Below are 15,032 nucleotides of genomic sequence, written 5' to 3' on the forward strand. Positions count from 1 at the left end.
GCAGCCTTCAATTTAAGCACATTTTTGTAATATTTCAAAGAAGAAAAATCCTCACTATTGTTTTTGTCTTTTCTGTTCTAGGCAACCCTACCCTTGAGCTACAGAGTCAAGATGTTATAGTGGTAGAGGGTGAGAAGTTGCATCTCCCTGTTGTGTATAGAGCTGTACCACAGCCAAAGGTATCTTGGCACAAAGATGGGAAGGAACTGAAGGCTGACAATAGGCTAACCTTCAGGTCTGAATATCTTGCAACTCACTTGGAGGTTGCAAACTCCTTGCATGCTGATGCCGGCACATATACCATAAACCTGGAGAACAAGCTTGGATCAACCACTGGAACAATTAATGTTAAAGTTGTTGGTAAGTTTCTGTATGTGATGCTTTCATATACTTTAATTTCATATTCATATATATTTTAATTTCATTTCATATTCATATATATTTTAATTTCATCATACCATGTAAAGTATTTTGAAACATTGAAATTTGATGATTAAAGGCTACATTATCCCTTAATAGTATTTCACTCAATAATGTGAATGATCCACCAATGTAGAATGAGTAGACACTTGTTAAGCAAGGGAGAAAGAGCAGGAGACAAAGCTGTGTTATTTGAATTGAGACTCACTTGTTTTTGTCTACACTCTGACATTTGCCACAAGAAGCCATTGATCATCATGATTGTCATCTATCATTTTATACAGTCCTAGGAATTGAGAACTAGAAAAACTTTGCTGCTTGTTATCTACCTAAAAAACAGCCATGTTATAAACATGAACTATTTACTTCAGTAGGTAAATTGATGTTCTCAGCACAATTTTTTTCCTTCAAGTATTTTTCCTTGATCATTTAATAGGTTTGCCTGGGCCATGCAAGGATATTTCAGCCAGTGAAATCACCAAGAATTCCTGCAAGATCTCATGGGAGCCTCCAGATAGTGATGGTGGGAGCCCCATTTTACACTATTGTCTGCAGCGTAGAGAGGCTGGCAGGAGAACCTATGTTGCTGTGATGTCAGGAGAGAATAAACTGAGCTGGCCTGTCAAAGACCTTATACCAAATGGAGAGTATTACTTCCGTGTCAAAGCTGTGAACAAGATAGGTGGTGGAGAGTTTATAGAGCTCCGCAACCCTGTGATTGCTGAGGATCAGAAGCGTGAGTATATATTGATAAAAAATTTAACATTAAGAGACACTGCTTAAACACTATAATCTGAAGGCCTGACTCAAAATGACCAAATTGTATATTTTTCTAACTTTCAGAGCGCCCAGATCCACCCATTGATGTTGAAATACACAATCCTAGCTCAAACTCCATGACATTGACGTGGAAGCCTCCGTTGTATGATGGTGGATCCAAAATCATGGGCTACATTCTGGAGAAGATGAAGAAGGGTGATGACAAGTTTGAGAGATGCAATGATTTTCTAGTGCCTGTTTTGTCTTACACTGTCAAAGGCCTGATAACAGGCAAGGAATATCAGTTCCGTGTGCGTGCTGAAAACGCTGCTGGAGTTAGCGATCCCTCCAGAAGCACACCCCTGGTCAAGGCTATTGATGCTGTTGGTATGTACGGACATATTCTGTTAAGACCCTTATAAATATATTTTGTGAAAAGGAATTTATACTCATTTAAGATTTGTGACCTGATATATTTTGTTAATTCATTAATTCAGAACAACCCAAGGTTTTCCTTAGCGGAAACCTGCAATCCGGCTTGATCGTCAAGAAAGGTGGGGATATTAGACTGGATGCCTGCATCTCTGGATCTCCATATCCGACTGTCTCATGGCTGAAGAATAATTGGACCATTACGCCAGAGCCAATGAAGAAGAGACCAGAGAAACCCATTGTGAAGAAGAAGAAGGATGGTCCTGAGGTGCCAGAGGTGCCTTCCTATCCTTCCCTACAAGAGCGTCTTGCCATTGATCTTAGGAAGAAGGGAGAATCAAGGTTAATCGTACAGAACTCCATTAGAGATGACCATGGTGTGTTTACCATTAAAGTGGAGAATGATCATGGAGTTGCAAGTGCATCCTGTGAAGTCATTGTGCTTGGTAAGATGTAATCATATTGTATTACATTTCACTTGTTTCTTTCTTTGTTCATTAAGTTGGGTGGTGAAAAATACTTATAATTAAATAAAATGCACCATCTGAACTAGGGCACAAAAATGCATCAACTGAACTGGTACACAAAAATAAAATTTGTGGAAATAACTAATGATGGGCATTATACTGGTAGTGATGTCTTTCATGTTACAAATATATTGCTTGGTGTTCACATATATTGCTTGGTCATTTTATATGATGTATGAGCTAGTGCAATTGTGTACTCTATTCATAACTAGAAGCTGCTTCAGTTTTTTTAACCATATTGTTACTGTCTGATTCCTAGATGTGCCTGGACCTCCGGTTAATTTAGTCTTTGAAGACATCAGAAGTAACTCTGTCCTTTGTAAATGGAGTCCACCTCTGGATGATGGTGGCAGTGAAATCCTGAACTACATCGTGGAGCAAAAAGACAACTCCAAGGCTGAAATTGGATGGATAAACGTGACTTCTACTCTGAGGGGATGCAAATACCCTGTGACAAAGCTAATTGAAGGGAAAGAATACCTCTTCCGTGTTGCAGCTGAAAACAAATTTGGCAGAGGGACCCCGTGTGTATCGGCTCCAGTTCTAGCAAAGAATCCCTTTGGTAAGATATTGATAGAGAAATGAATACGTCTGTTTATTATACGTCCGTTATTAAGTCTGTGTGAAATGTAATATTTTCTTAGCAAAATTTATCCAATATGACATTTTGTTTTGTAACTCTATTTAAGATCCTCCGGAGGCACCTGACAAGCCAGAAATTGAGGACATTACTGCTAATAGTATGCTTGTTACCTGGAATGAACCAAAAGACAATGGCAGTCCCATTTTAGGCTACTGGATCGAGCGACGTGAAATCAACAGTACACACTGGGCCAGAGTAAACCGTAGTATACATAAGTCACGAGAAATTAGAGTTGAAGGCCTTATTGAAAGTTTGACTTATATATTCAGGGTCTGTGCTGAAAACTTAGCTGGACCTGGAAAGTTCAGCGTACCATCTGATCCGAAGACTGCACAACATCCGATCTGTAAGTCAAGCCCAGGAGATTTTAATTTATACATTAATTGAAATATTGCTTTGTATATATTATGGCATTATGTTTAAATTGTATTTTTTCTTTATTTTCAAAGCACCACCTGGTCCACCAACTCCGAGGATTGTTGATACTACTCAGTTCTCCATTGACGTGGCTTGGGATCCACCTAAAGACAATGGTGGTGGAGATATTCTGGGGTACCATGTTGATAAAGTTCTGGCGGGAACAAAAGATTGGTCCCGTGCCACAGACAGGCTATGGAAGGACCAAAAGTTTACCATGTGTGGAGTAAGAGAGGGTGCAAAATACATTGTTCGTGTGATAGCTGTCAATGCAGCAGGGGAAGGACCACCTGGGTTGACTGAACCTGTAATAGTCAGAGAACCTCAAGGTAACCCATCTAAAACCCTAGTCATAACATAACTTAAACTTAAAGCATTCTATTGAACAGTGGACAGACTATATTTAATTTTCCTTGCCAATTTTCTTCTACAGAGCCTGCATTTGTGGAGCTTGACATTTCTGTTAGGAATGGTGTTACTATCATGGCTGGTGAAACACTAAAGTTGCCTGCACTTGTGAAGGGTAGACCTCCACCATATGTTGTGTGGACAAAGGATGATGGAAAACTTGACAAAGACAGAGTTGTTATTGAATCTGTTGACAAGAACAGTATACTTACTATTGAGAAAATCACAAGAAAGGATCCTGGCAAGTACCAAATCACTGCAAAGAACAGCAGCGGTGCCAAATCTGCTTGGACCAGAGTTGAAGTAATGGGTAAGCAAAATTATTTTTTAATTTTATGATAAGATATTTTTCTGAGATAATTGTTTTGATTTTATTTAACCTATTTCTTTTTCTTATATTCAAAAGATGTTCCTGGGCCCGTGCTTGAGCTGAAGCCTGTCATTGTCAACAGAAAGATGATTTTTTTGAACTGGTCTGATCCTGAAGATGATGGTGGAAGTGCTATCACTGGTTTCATAATTGAAAGAAAGGATGCAAAGATGCACACGTGGAGACAGCCAATAGACACCCCTGCCTCCAAATGCGAAATTGTAGGTATTGTTGGAGGACAGGAATATACATTCCGTGTGATTGCGAAGAACAAGTATGGATTGGGAACCCCAGTTGTGATTGGCCCTATTCTTGCAGTGGATCCAAAAGGTACAATTATATTTCCACCGTGTTATATACACTTCAGGTGGGTGAATAATAGTAGTTGTGATTGATTCAAACATTTTTTTCTTTTTAAATTCAAGGTCCACCAACTTCCCCAGAGAGATTCGACTACAATGAGAGGACTAAGTCATCTGTAACTCTGTGCTGGAGACCTCCTCGTAATGATGGAGGAAGCCCCATTTTGGGTTACTTTGTTGAGAAGAAGAGGAAAGATGCACCAGCATTTGAGCCTGCCAATAAGGAGATTTGCAAGGACCTCACGTTGACAGTGGATAAACTTTCAGAACTTCATATGTATGAATTCCGCGTGAAGGCAGTGAATGAGATTGGGGAGAGTGAGCCTTCACTTCCACTAAATGTTATCATTCAAGATGATGAAGGTTTGTTCTTTTTTGTTGGTGTAAATTATTGAATGAAATAATGCACAAAAAGATTTAAATTTAAGAACACATTGAATTTAACATATTTCAAAGCGAGATGGCTATCCAGATCAGATGGCTAGCACATTAAGTTAGCTAAGCAAACAGAATTTAGTGATCGGTAACCAAGTCAATACTGCTCAGTGTCACTGGAACAACGGGCGAGCTAGCATTTGACCTGGCATTACTGCAGTTCTTTTTGAAAATAATGTAACATTTTCATTGGTTGAATACACAATTTCCCAATCGTAAACTGACAAACACTATTACTGTCCCTCCATAACAAAAGGGCAGGCAGATTGACTAGGCCAGTGAGAGCAAGAGCCAGTCATTCTCCTGCAAGGATCTGACTTGAATTAGGTCCACAAAATGTGATGTGAGAGTGAGCACACCATAAACATGAATATGAATACATTCCAATGTGTTGAATTCACAGTTTAAAAATTCAAATATATTTATTTTAAAAAGTTAAACATTTCCATTTGTTAAATTCAATGTGTTCTTAAATTCCCTTTTAACCTTATTTTCTTCCATATTAAATGCATTGTGTGCTGGGATTAAAATAGTTATTGAAATATAAAAAAATTAAAATATAGATATTTTAGATATTTTAAGTTCTTATAATTACAATGCTTCATTTATTCCTTTATCTATAGTTGCCCCGACCTTGACAATGTTGAGGCACTTCAGGGGAGATACACTAAACATCAAGAAAGGAGAACCCATTGAAATCCCTGCTGAGGTTACAGGGTTACCATTTCCAAAAGTGGAATGGTTTAAGGATGAAGTTGTTATTGATAAACCAGCCAAGCCACTTTCGATCCAGACCGAGATGATGAACAGAACAACAGCTAAAACCAGCCTTAATGTCCCTGAAGGTGTCAGAAAAGACAGAGGGCTATACACAGTTATGGCCTCAAACCGTCTTGGATCGGTTAATCACTCAGTCACAGTGGAGGTGTTCGGTAAGCATCTTGAATTTTAGTAAATATTTAATGAGACTCTGAAGCTGTTAAAACAATGCTTACTTTTTCTCCTCCTCCCACAGACCGCCCAACGCCACCAAAAAATATTGTGCTTTCTAACATCAAAGCTGAATCTTGTTACCTGACTTGGGACGCTCCTGTGGATAATGGAGGCAGTGAGATCACAAATTATATTATTGACAAGCGAGATGCCAAGAAGGAGGGCTCTGATTGGGAGGAGCTTAATAACAGCATAATTGATAGGCGATATGGGGTTTGTATCAGCTCGATTCAGTTACAGGAAAATGCATTTTGTAATGGTAGTTATTATATAGATGTTGCATAATATGCCATTATATGACTGCTACAACATTTTTTTAAATATCTCCTTAAGGTTTGGACACTGGAAAATGGTGGTACATACCAATTCAGAATAAGAGCTGAGAACAGATATGGCATCAGTGACAGCTGTGAATCAGAAGTTGTCAATATCAAGGATCCTTTCAGTCTCGCTGGTCCACCAGGGAAGCCAGTGGTTGCCAAGCACACTAAGGACTCCATGCTTGTGACATGGGAGCCTCCTCTTGACGATGGAGGATCCACAATTACAGGCTACTGGCTTGAGAAGAAAGAGAAAGGATCTGCTTACTGGGCTCGTGTGAACAGGACTCCCATCTCAAAACGCGGTTTGAAAGGCTGGGAATTCAGTGTGCCTCGTCTAATTGAAGGTGTTGAATACCAATTCCGTGTAATGGCCTGCAATGCAGCTGGTGTTGGACCCCCGAGTGAACCATCAGATCCTGTATTAGCTGTGGAACCTCTCTGTAAGTGAAAATTTCTAACCCCCCCCCCTTACACACACATACAACTCTGTAGTAATTTGCCAGTTCCACAGGAAATGGACTTGATTGACGGGCCTGTTCCTCAATAAAAATCTCAGGGCCAGATTTATTAAAAAGAATTGCGACTGCTTTTCTGACTCAAAAGCTGACGCTACAAGGTTGCAACATATGAAATTTACTAAACTGTCACAGTGGGTCAAAATGGCTATTAGGATGTTATTTCCTTTTGATGCATAGTTAAATGTGTTCATGCATATGTATACCTGGAATGAATGCGCTAAAAACAATAGATATTATTTAAATTAGGTCAATTAAGTATTCTGTATAATTTATTAAAGCATGCATTAATTGAGACTCCTCTCTTTGTGAGAAATTTTTGAACTCCAGAAAACAGGCATTAATTGATAGCTGATATACCATATAGCTCACGCAAGATGCTGGAGAAGGGTGTCGGGCTGGATACACATCCTTAAATCACTTTGAAAAAATTGGAAATTATCTTTGAAAGGATGCAAGACTTCTACAGAAGTCATCAGCTATAAAAATGCAGTTCGGAATTTAAAGAATTTAAACAGTTGTCCTGTGTATGCGCTCAGTAGGTAAATAATGAATTGTGAATACATGGGACCTTCAGGCTCTGTGGCTGTCCGCCATCACATGTCTATTACAATACTTCAACCCCCACAATTTGTGCATATTTCATGGATTTTTGCACCAGTTGTTCTGTTGGTGTTAATATTGTTTCCACAGTTGGACCACCTCCTGTGTCTTTTGCTCTCATAGGGTTTTTCTGTTGTACACCACCTAAAATCATTTATTTTGTATGTGATGCCACTCCAAATTTTTGTCCTCCTCGTCCTCTGCAGCATTGTAGTCCTATGCTGTAATATGGCGTGAAGCTGCAACTATCTTGTTGACATTACCTATATTTCCTGATCTGTAAATTTAAGTTTCTTTTTCCAGTGCTACTTGTGCCTGATTGCTCTGACCTTATTACATACTGAATTGTAATTTGAATGTGTAAGCGTGCCGTTCCTAACCCCTTTTAAGGGGTAGCCCAGCTCACAGCTGCACAGATATCCTGGACTGAGATGCCTCTGAACAGGGCTTGTGACGTGGCCATTCCTCTTGTGGAATAGGCCTGCATCCCATTAGGCACCTGTAACCGCTTGTGGATTGTAGCCTTGCCTTTATCCAGCATCTCCTCCTCTCTGGCACTTTAAATGGTGTCAGTCACCTTTAGGGCCAGGTCCAGAGTGCAAGCCTTTGCAATTATGGGTGGAAAATCTTCCCCTGCACCTGGGTCAGTAAATCTCTCACTGGGGGCAGGGGCCACAGTTCTGTGAGCAGCTGGGCTATTTCTGTAATCCAGTGTTTGCCCAGCCGGTATGGAGCCATCAGAATCACAGACAGACCATCCTCTCACTTTGGCCAGAGTTGGAGATATGAGGCTTAGAGCAGGGAATGTGTACAGCAGCAGGTTTTGCCATGGATACACCGATGCGTCTATCCCCAGAGGCATGTCCTGGTTGCTCAGAGAGAACAACAGGGGACACTAAGTGTTTTTGTGCTGCCCTCCCGTATTTCTCCCAGATCCGATGTATCACACAGAGATTAAGTTTGCAATCCCTGTAGAGAGGCTTCCTACCAGCTATTACTGAGCTCACCAGTGCTGTCTTCTTAATGATGTTCGAAATGGTTGATTTTGGTAGGCCTAAGGTTTGGCTTATGTCTTTTTTCCATATTTCTCAGGCTCATTATGGCTTTGTTGACTTTCACTGGCACAACTGTGTTTCTTATGCTGACAAACAACAATAATAGACTCCTAAGCCAATGAAAAGCCTAGAATCAAGACTAGATACTGAAGGCACTCTTGTACTTGCACTGAAGAAGTGCTTGAACGCTCCTGACTTATCCGGAACACCTATGAAACCCTTTGTCCCAAACATTATGCTGTTAAGTGCTGTTATATCCACATGGTGAAACCAAAATGTATTAAAATACCACATGTGCATTATTTGTTTGCAAATCTAAGATTGTGGAGTAGAGCTAAATCAAGAAAAAAAATATTTCTTTGTCCCAAACATTATCAAGCCCACCCTCAACTATGTGTGTGTGCATGCCTTAATTTATTTGCTACTTTTTCTTGTTTCTCAGATCCTCCTGGCATGCCATCAACCCCAGAAATTGATGATGTAACTAAGGACAGTGTGACTCTTTCTTGGAATCCTCCAGAGAACGACGGTGGCAGACCTATTAAAGGCTATATCATTGAAAAACAGGATGAGGGCACATCTGAATGGTCAAGAGTGAATGAACCAGACCAGCTGCATCCAACCACCAAATTCACTGTTCCGAATCTCAGAGAACTGAAAAAGTACAGGTTCAGAGTTATTGCAGTTAATGATATTGGTGAATCTGAGCCAAGTCCCAAAACATATGATGTCCTTGTCAAGGAAATTCAAGGTAATGACTCTCTAAGTTAAATATTAGTTTAAATATTTAACTTAAAAAAAAATCTGTTGCTATGGTTTGATCATGATGTTTTCCACTTCACAGAGGAGCCAAAGATCACTGTGGATGTTAACGTACAAGACCTGCTGTTTTGCAAAGCTGGTTCCACAATCAGAATCCCTGCTACCGTCAAAGGACGCCCCATTCCAAAAGTTACATGGGAGTTTGAAGGAGGAGCAAAGACCGAAATGAAAGATCGTATTCATGTCCTCCCAGTTGACTCGGAAGTAAGCCTTCTTTTTATATTCCTGTATTGCTCATTTAAAATAGTTTCAAAATGAGAAATTTTTCCCAATACCAACTGATACATTTGCCATTTACATGATTTTTTAAATTAGATTCAGTCGGCTGAAACAACATCAACAATCACGATCCCTGTGTGCAACAGAAGCCATTCAGGGAGATACACTATCACAGCCAAAAACAAGGCTGGCCAGAAATCTGCTAATGTTAGAGTCAATGTATTTGGTGAGTCGAGAATGCGATTTTGTATCATGTTGAAATTAAATTAATTGTTATCTGGCAATATAACTAAAACTTTTGTCGTGTGATTACAGATGTGCCAGGGCCTCCCAAAGAATTAAAAGTTACTGATGTTACAAGAAGTACTTGCAGACTTATATGGAAACTTCCTGATAATGATGGTGGTGAGAGAATCAAGAGTTACTTCATTGAGAAGAAGGCTGTGGGAGGGAAGGCCTGGACAAAGGTCAACCCTGCTTGTGCTAGTCAGGCTTTTGTTGTCCCTGACCTCCTTGAGGGACAGGAGTACCTGTTCCGTGTCCGTGCAGAGAATCGCTTAGGATTGGGACCACACGCAGAGACTACTGAAGGCGCTAAGGCTAGAGATCCCATCTGTAAGTTGAAATGTATCTCTGATTTGTAGCAAATGATATGCTTTCATGGCTAACCAGCGGCCACATTGCTCAATTTTCAAGACTTGTAGCTTTTCTCTAGTATTTTAGGCACAGGAGGATAGTGAAAGTACATTAACTCTATCTAGTTCTGTAGACCTCTATGCTTTGTGCAGGATGAAGCTGTAACTGGACTGTATCTTATAACCATACAGCCTCTAAATATTAAAATGGGAAAGCTGTTGTAGTGTACACTTGAAAGTTGTAGCATTGACTGTTTAGCCAATTGGCTTTCTAGGAATTTTGTACATGAATTACTAGAATTACTAGAATTCTGTTGGTGCTTCTGCTTCATCAAAACAATGTTGTTGCTGCCCACCGAAAAATATTTGGAGTTGCTCCATTGTTCCTGCAATAGGAATTTCTGACTTATATGGTATAACAAAAGATTTGCTGAATCAGCAGGTAACACAATGCCCACATGGCCAGAGAGCTGTTAAACATCATGACAGCAGCATGCACATTATGGTTGAATGCAACTTTGCATGTTCTGTTAAAAATGAAAGAAAATCTTATTAATATGTCTTCTCCATTTTAAGATCCCCCTGATCCTCCCACAAAGGTCAAAATTAATCTTGTGACTAAGGACACAGTAACACTGACTTGGGTGCCACCTAAGAACAATGGAGGGGCTCCTGTGACACACTACATCATTGAGCGCTTAAGCTGGGACACCAGTGGAAAGGAAAAGGAAACCTGGAAACAGTGCAATAAGCGTGATGTTGAGGAGACCACATTCAAGGTTGAAGACCTAAAAGAGGGTGGAGAGTATGAGTTCCGTGTCAAGGCTGTTAACGAGGCTGGTGCAAGCAGACCATCTGCTACTGCTGGACCAATCATTGTAAAAGACCAGACATGTGCGTAGAAAAGAAATATTTCACCTAAAAATAAAGACATTTGTATTGTCAACAGAATTATGCATTTTATAACTTTTACTCTCTTTTAGGTGCACCTACTATCGAACTCAAAGAGTTCATGGAAGGAGTGGAAGGAACTGATATCAACATTGTTGCTAAGGTTAAGGGCTGTCCATTCCCTACCCTAACTTGGCAAAAGGCTTCACTTCATAAGACTGATGATAAGCGTGATGTTCAATATGATCAACATGTCAACAAGCTTGTGTCTGATGATAAATGTACACTGCTGATGCAACAGAGCAAGAGAGAAGATACTGGTCTATACACGCTCACTGCGAGTAACAGCCTTGGGAAGGCCTCCAAAGAGATTAGACTCACAGTCCTGGGTAATTAGTATTTTTTTATATATTTTGTATATATGCTTACACTTATGAAATCCTTGTAGGTTATTTGCTGGAATTTTTCATTAATATTCTGTCTGATACCCATATTTTTTCAATGCTGTTTTTGTTATAAATGTAAGATCAACCATTTCTGAATTATTTCATTTTAGGACGTCCTGGGCCACCAATTGGACCCATAAAGTTTGAGGAAATCTTTGCTGAAAGAATTACCCTCTCCTGGCAACCACCCAAAGATGATGGTGGTTCAGCAATCACCAACTATGTTGTTGAAAAACGAGAAGACAATAGGAAGTCATGGGTTCATGTTTCTGATGCACCAAAAGAGTGCCTGTATACAGTCCAAAGACTGACAGAGGGCCATGAATATGTGTTCCGTGTTATGGCCCAAAATAAATATGGAGTCGGCCCACCCCTCAACAGTGAACCTGAGAAAGCCAGAAATCTTTTTAGTGAGTGAAATGCTTGTGAGATTTTTCTGTAGAGACATTTTTAATGTAAATATTGCACCCAATGTGAGGCTGAGTATATCCAATTCTCACCCCAATTTGGAATGTCCAATTATCTACAACCACAGCCGTGTACATACTGCAAACCGCACTGCTGATTTGGGAGCAAGCAGACATCCATGATTCGCCTCCGAAACATGTGTTGTTGCCAGCTGCTTCTTTACACTTTTCAGACTACAATTAAGCTCACATAGAGTGGAACTGGAGGAAGACCTTTCATATGCGGCTTTTACTGCAATCTATGGGTGCCACAGTGGGCACTGGCATGGTCCAGATTCAGTCTGAGGCTCATCCATGTGCCGCAGCTTGGTGCCTTAACCAAATGAGCTATTTTGCAGCCCCTCTGTGGCGAGACATCTTTGTTATTCATGTACTTAATTATAGTAGTTTAATAATGTTATTAATTTATCAAAGTTATTAAAGCAACAATATCTGAAGGTTAACGCAGGTATTCATTTTTTTCTCAAAAGCTGTCCCTGGCCAGTGTGACAAGCCAACTGTCACAGATGTTACTCGGGACTCCATGACAGTTCACTGGGAAGAGCCAGAATATGATGGTGGATCTATGGTCACTGGCTACTGGTTAGAGCGCAAAGAGACAACATCCAAGCGTTGGACGAGAGTGAACCGTGATCCAATCAGGATTATGCCCCTTGGTGTGTCCTTCAATGTGACTGGTCTTATTGAGGGATCCCAATACCAGTTCCGTGTGTCAGCCATCAATGCTGCAGGATGTGGGCTTCCAAGTTTACCTTCAGATCCTGTTACTGCTAGAGACCCCATTGGTATGTTTTTAGTCAATAATTTATATTTTTATTTTTACTTTTATAAGCAAAATTGCTATTGTGTTATTATTTGTGAAATAATTTTGAATATGTTGCAAAAACTTGGAAAAGAAGATAGGAAGGTTTGGTTATGGAGGCTATACTCTTTTGTACAGGGTATATGTATCAGATATGTGTCTGTAGCATTTTAATAGGTCTAGGATTTACTCTGGATCTGTTATATGCAAAATGTTGGTGTCATATAAGCCCATGTGGGCTGGGCATCCATGTGATGCATGACACAATAATAAAATTCATTCATTCATTCATTCATTCATATTGTTCAATGGAAAGAAAAACATCATATTTTCATTTATATATAGCACCACCTGGACCTCCTTTGCCTAAAGTAACTGACTGGACTAAGTCAACTGTTGATTTGGACTGGATTCCTCCACTAAATGATGGTGGGTCAAAGATTACCGGATACTTTGTAGAATATAAAGAAGAGGGAAAAGAAGAATGGGAAAAAGTAAGCATAAATTGTACTATATAATGTATCCATTTAAATATTTAACATATATATATATATAACAATTATATATAAACCTTTAATAAAACTTTTTTTTCCCTCCAGGCCAAAGATAGAGAAATAAGAGGCACTAAGTTTGTGGTTAGTGGACTGAAAGAGCTTGGACTTTACAGATTTAGAGTCAGAGCAGTAAATGCAGCAGGTGTGGGTGAACCTGGTGAAGTCTCTGAAGTGATTCAAGTTAAGGACCGGACAAGTGAGTGATGTGAATTATACATTATAATAGCATTATTGCATTGTCTAGGATTTATCTGAAGTAATTGTGACTTAATCTTAATAGTTGCTCCTGAGGTGGACCTGGATGCTTCTGTGAAGGAGAAGATTGTTGTTCATGCCGGCGGCGTGATCCGGATCTTAGCCTATGTGTCCGGCAAGCCTGCACCCCAGATCACATGGAACAGAGATGACGCTCCAATTCCTGAAGAAGCTGTTGTTGAGACTACTGCCATAAGTTCTGCTCTGGTGATCAAGAAATGTCAGCGAAAACATCAAGGTATATATACCTTGAGTGTTAAGAATGAAGGTGGTGAAAGAAAGAAAAACATCATTGTTGAAGTACTGGGTAAGCATATTTAAATTATTCATTATTATGTCAGAAAAAAAACTTGGAAGAAAGGATGGAATGAACCTGTCAGTGATTTTAATTTTTTTAATTGTTTCACAGATGTCCCTGGCCCAGTTGGGAGACCCTTTACAGGCGAAAACCTCACTAATGACTCATGCAAGTTAATATGGTCCTCCCCTGAAGATGATGGTGGATCAGCCATCACAAACTACGTCATTGAGAAGCGTGAATCTGACCTCAGGGGATGGACAGCTGTGTCCTACACTGTCACCAGACACAATGCTGTTGTACAGGGTCTACTTGATGGAAAATCCTATTTCTTCAGAATTGCTGCTGAGAATATCATTGGAATGGGGCCATTTATTGAAACAACTTCCCCAGTGACTATCAAGGATCCTATCTGTAAGTTCCTGTCTTGTTTATGAATATTTTTTGAATATCCAAGCAATGATCTGCAAATTTAAAGATCTGTCTTTTTCAAAACGGTGCTATTTATGTGGGTGCCGTAATATGTAACTGACATGATTATATTCTTATTTATACTACTTAGCTGTCCCTGAGCGCCCTGAGGATCTGGAGGTCACAGCCATTACAAAGGATTCAGTCAGCGTGATTTGGAGACCACCTAAGTATGATGGAGGCTCTGAAATTACCTCATATGTTTTGGAAGCTCGTCAAATTGGACAAGACCATTTCACCCCTGTCACTAAGGACAAGCTTTTGGAAAGAAAATACACTCACACTGGTCTTAAGGAGGGTTCCTGCTATGAGTTCCGTGTTAGTGCTGTGAATGTAGTGGGTCAAGGCAAACCTTCCTTCTGCACTAAACCGGTCACTTGCAAAGATGAGCTTGGTAAGTGAAGCCTAATCACTAAGAAGTATATTTTGTCTTTACCTAATAACTGAAAAGATGTTGCTGACTTGATTTTTTTTAAATGTCAGAACCCCCCAAACTTGACCTGGAATTCCATGACAAGCTTATTGTCCGTGCTGGCAAGCCTTGCACTCTCCAAGGTCGCTTTAGTGGAAAACCAGCACCATCCATTAAATGGACTAAGAATGATGAGGAGCTGAAATCAGATGACCACATCTCTTTAACGACTGCTCATAACACATTGTGCTTGAGCATTGCCAAAGCTAAGCGTGAAGACAGTGGCCAATACTGTGTGCTTGTGGAGAACAGTACTGGCTCACGTAAAGGGATCTGTAATGTGACTGTTGTCGGTAAGTATTTTGTTCTATCTTTTTATTCCTTTAGCTGTTCTTTTTTTATCTGGCACCATGCTGCTGTAATAGTTGTTTTTTTTTTCAGTTTAATCATCCATGCATGATAAATGGTGACTGTAAATAAATATTTGTATTGTATTAA

The 15,032-nt window shown here is 39.8% G+C and overlaps 2 protein-coding genes across 2 annotated transcripts in view; one reads left to right on the forward strand and one right to left on the reverse strand.

Moving 5' to 3' along the window:
* Positions 1 to 15,032, reverse strand: part of zc3h15 (zinc finger CCCH-type containing 15) — a 454,134-nt gene that overhangs the window by 69,475 nt on the left and 369,627 nt on the right. The gene's annotated exons all lie outside the window — the stretch shown is intronic.
* The window catches only part of LOC135250706 (titin-like), an 87,842-nt gene that overhangs the window by 9,546 nt on the left and 63,264 nt on the right, over positions 1 to 15,032 (forward strand). Inside the window, exons 21-47 of the mRNA XM_064327298.1 lie at positions 82 to 360; positions 857 to 1,156; positions 1,264 to 1,566; positions 1,677 to 2,057; positions 2,398 to 2,700; positions 2,828 to 3,127; positions 3,231 to 3,527; positions 3,632 to 3,916; positions 4,013 to 4,306; positions 4,402 to 4,701; positions 5,397 to 5,705; positions 5,789 to 5,979; positions 6,100 to 6,529; positions 8,705 to 9,013; positions 9,107 to 9,288; positions 9,400 to 9,529; positions 9,619 to 9,918; positions 10,515 to 10,832; positions 10,922 to 11,218; positions 11,386 to 11,685; positions 12,213 to 12,527; positions 12,890 to 13,038; positions 13,144 to 13,294; positions 13,379 to 13,660; positions 13,763 to 14,065; positions 14,214 to 14,516; positions 14,606 to 14,887. Coding sequence (XP_064183368.1) covers positions 82 to 360; positions 857 to 1,156; positions 1,264 to 1,566; positions 1,677 to 2,057; positions 2,398 to 2,700; positions 2,828 to 3,127; positions 3,231 to 3,527; positions 3,632 to 3,916; positions 4,013 to 4,306; positions 4,402 to 4,701; positions 5,397 to 5,705; positions 5,789 to 5,979; positions 6,100 to 6,529; positions 8,705 to 9,013; positions 9,107 to 9,288; positions 9,400 to 9,529; positions 9,619 to 9,918; positions 10,515 to 10,832; positions 10,922 to 11,218; positions 11,386 to 11,685; positions 12,213 to 12,527; positions 12,890 to 13,038; positions 13,144 to 13,294; positions 13,379 to 13,660; positions 13,763 to 14,065; positions 14,214 to 14,516; positions 14,606 to 14,887 — 7,593 coding nt within the window. The remainder of the gene's footprint in view (positions 1 to 81; positions 361 to 856; positions 1,157 to 1,263; positions 1,567 to 1,676; positions 2,058 to 2,397; positions 2,701 to 2,827; positions 3,128 to 3,230; positions 3,528 to 3,631; positions 3,917 to 4,012; positions 4,307 to 4,401; positions 4,702 to 5,396; positions 5,706 to 5,788; positions 5,980 to 6,099; positions 6,530 to 8,704; positions 9,014 to 9,106; positions 9,289 to 9,399; positions 9,530 to 9,618; positions 9,919 to 10,514; positions 10,833 to 10,921; positions 11,219 to 11,385; positions 11,686 to 12,212; positions 12,528 to 12,889; positions 13,039 to 13,143; positions 13,295 to 13,378; positions 13,661 to 13,762; positions 14,066 to 14,213; positions 14,517 to 14,605; positions 14,888 to 15,032) is intronic.

Source organism: Anguilla rostrata, chromosome 3 (assembly GCF_018555375.3).
Source record: "Anguilla rostrata isolate EN2019 chromosome 3, ASM1855537v3, whole genome shotgun sequence".
NCBI lineage: Eukaryota > Metazoa > Chordata > Actinopteri > Anguilliformes > Anguillidae > Anguilla > Anguilla rostrata.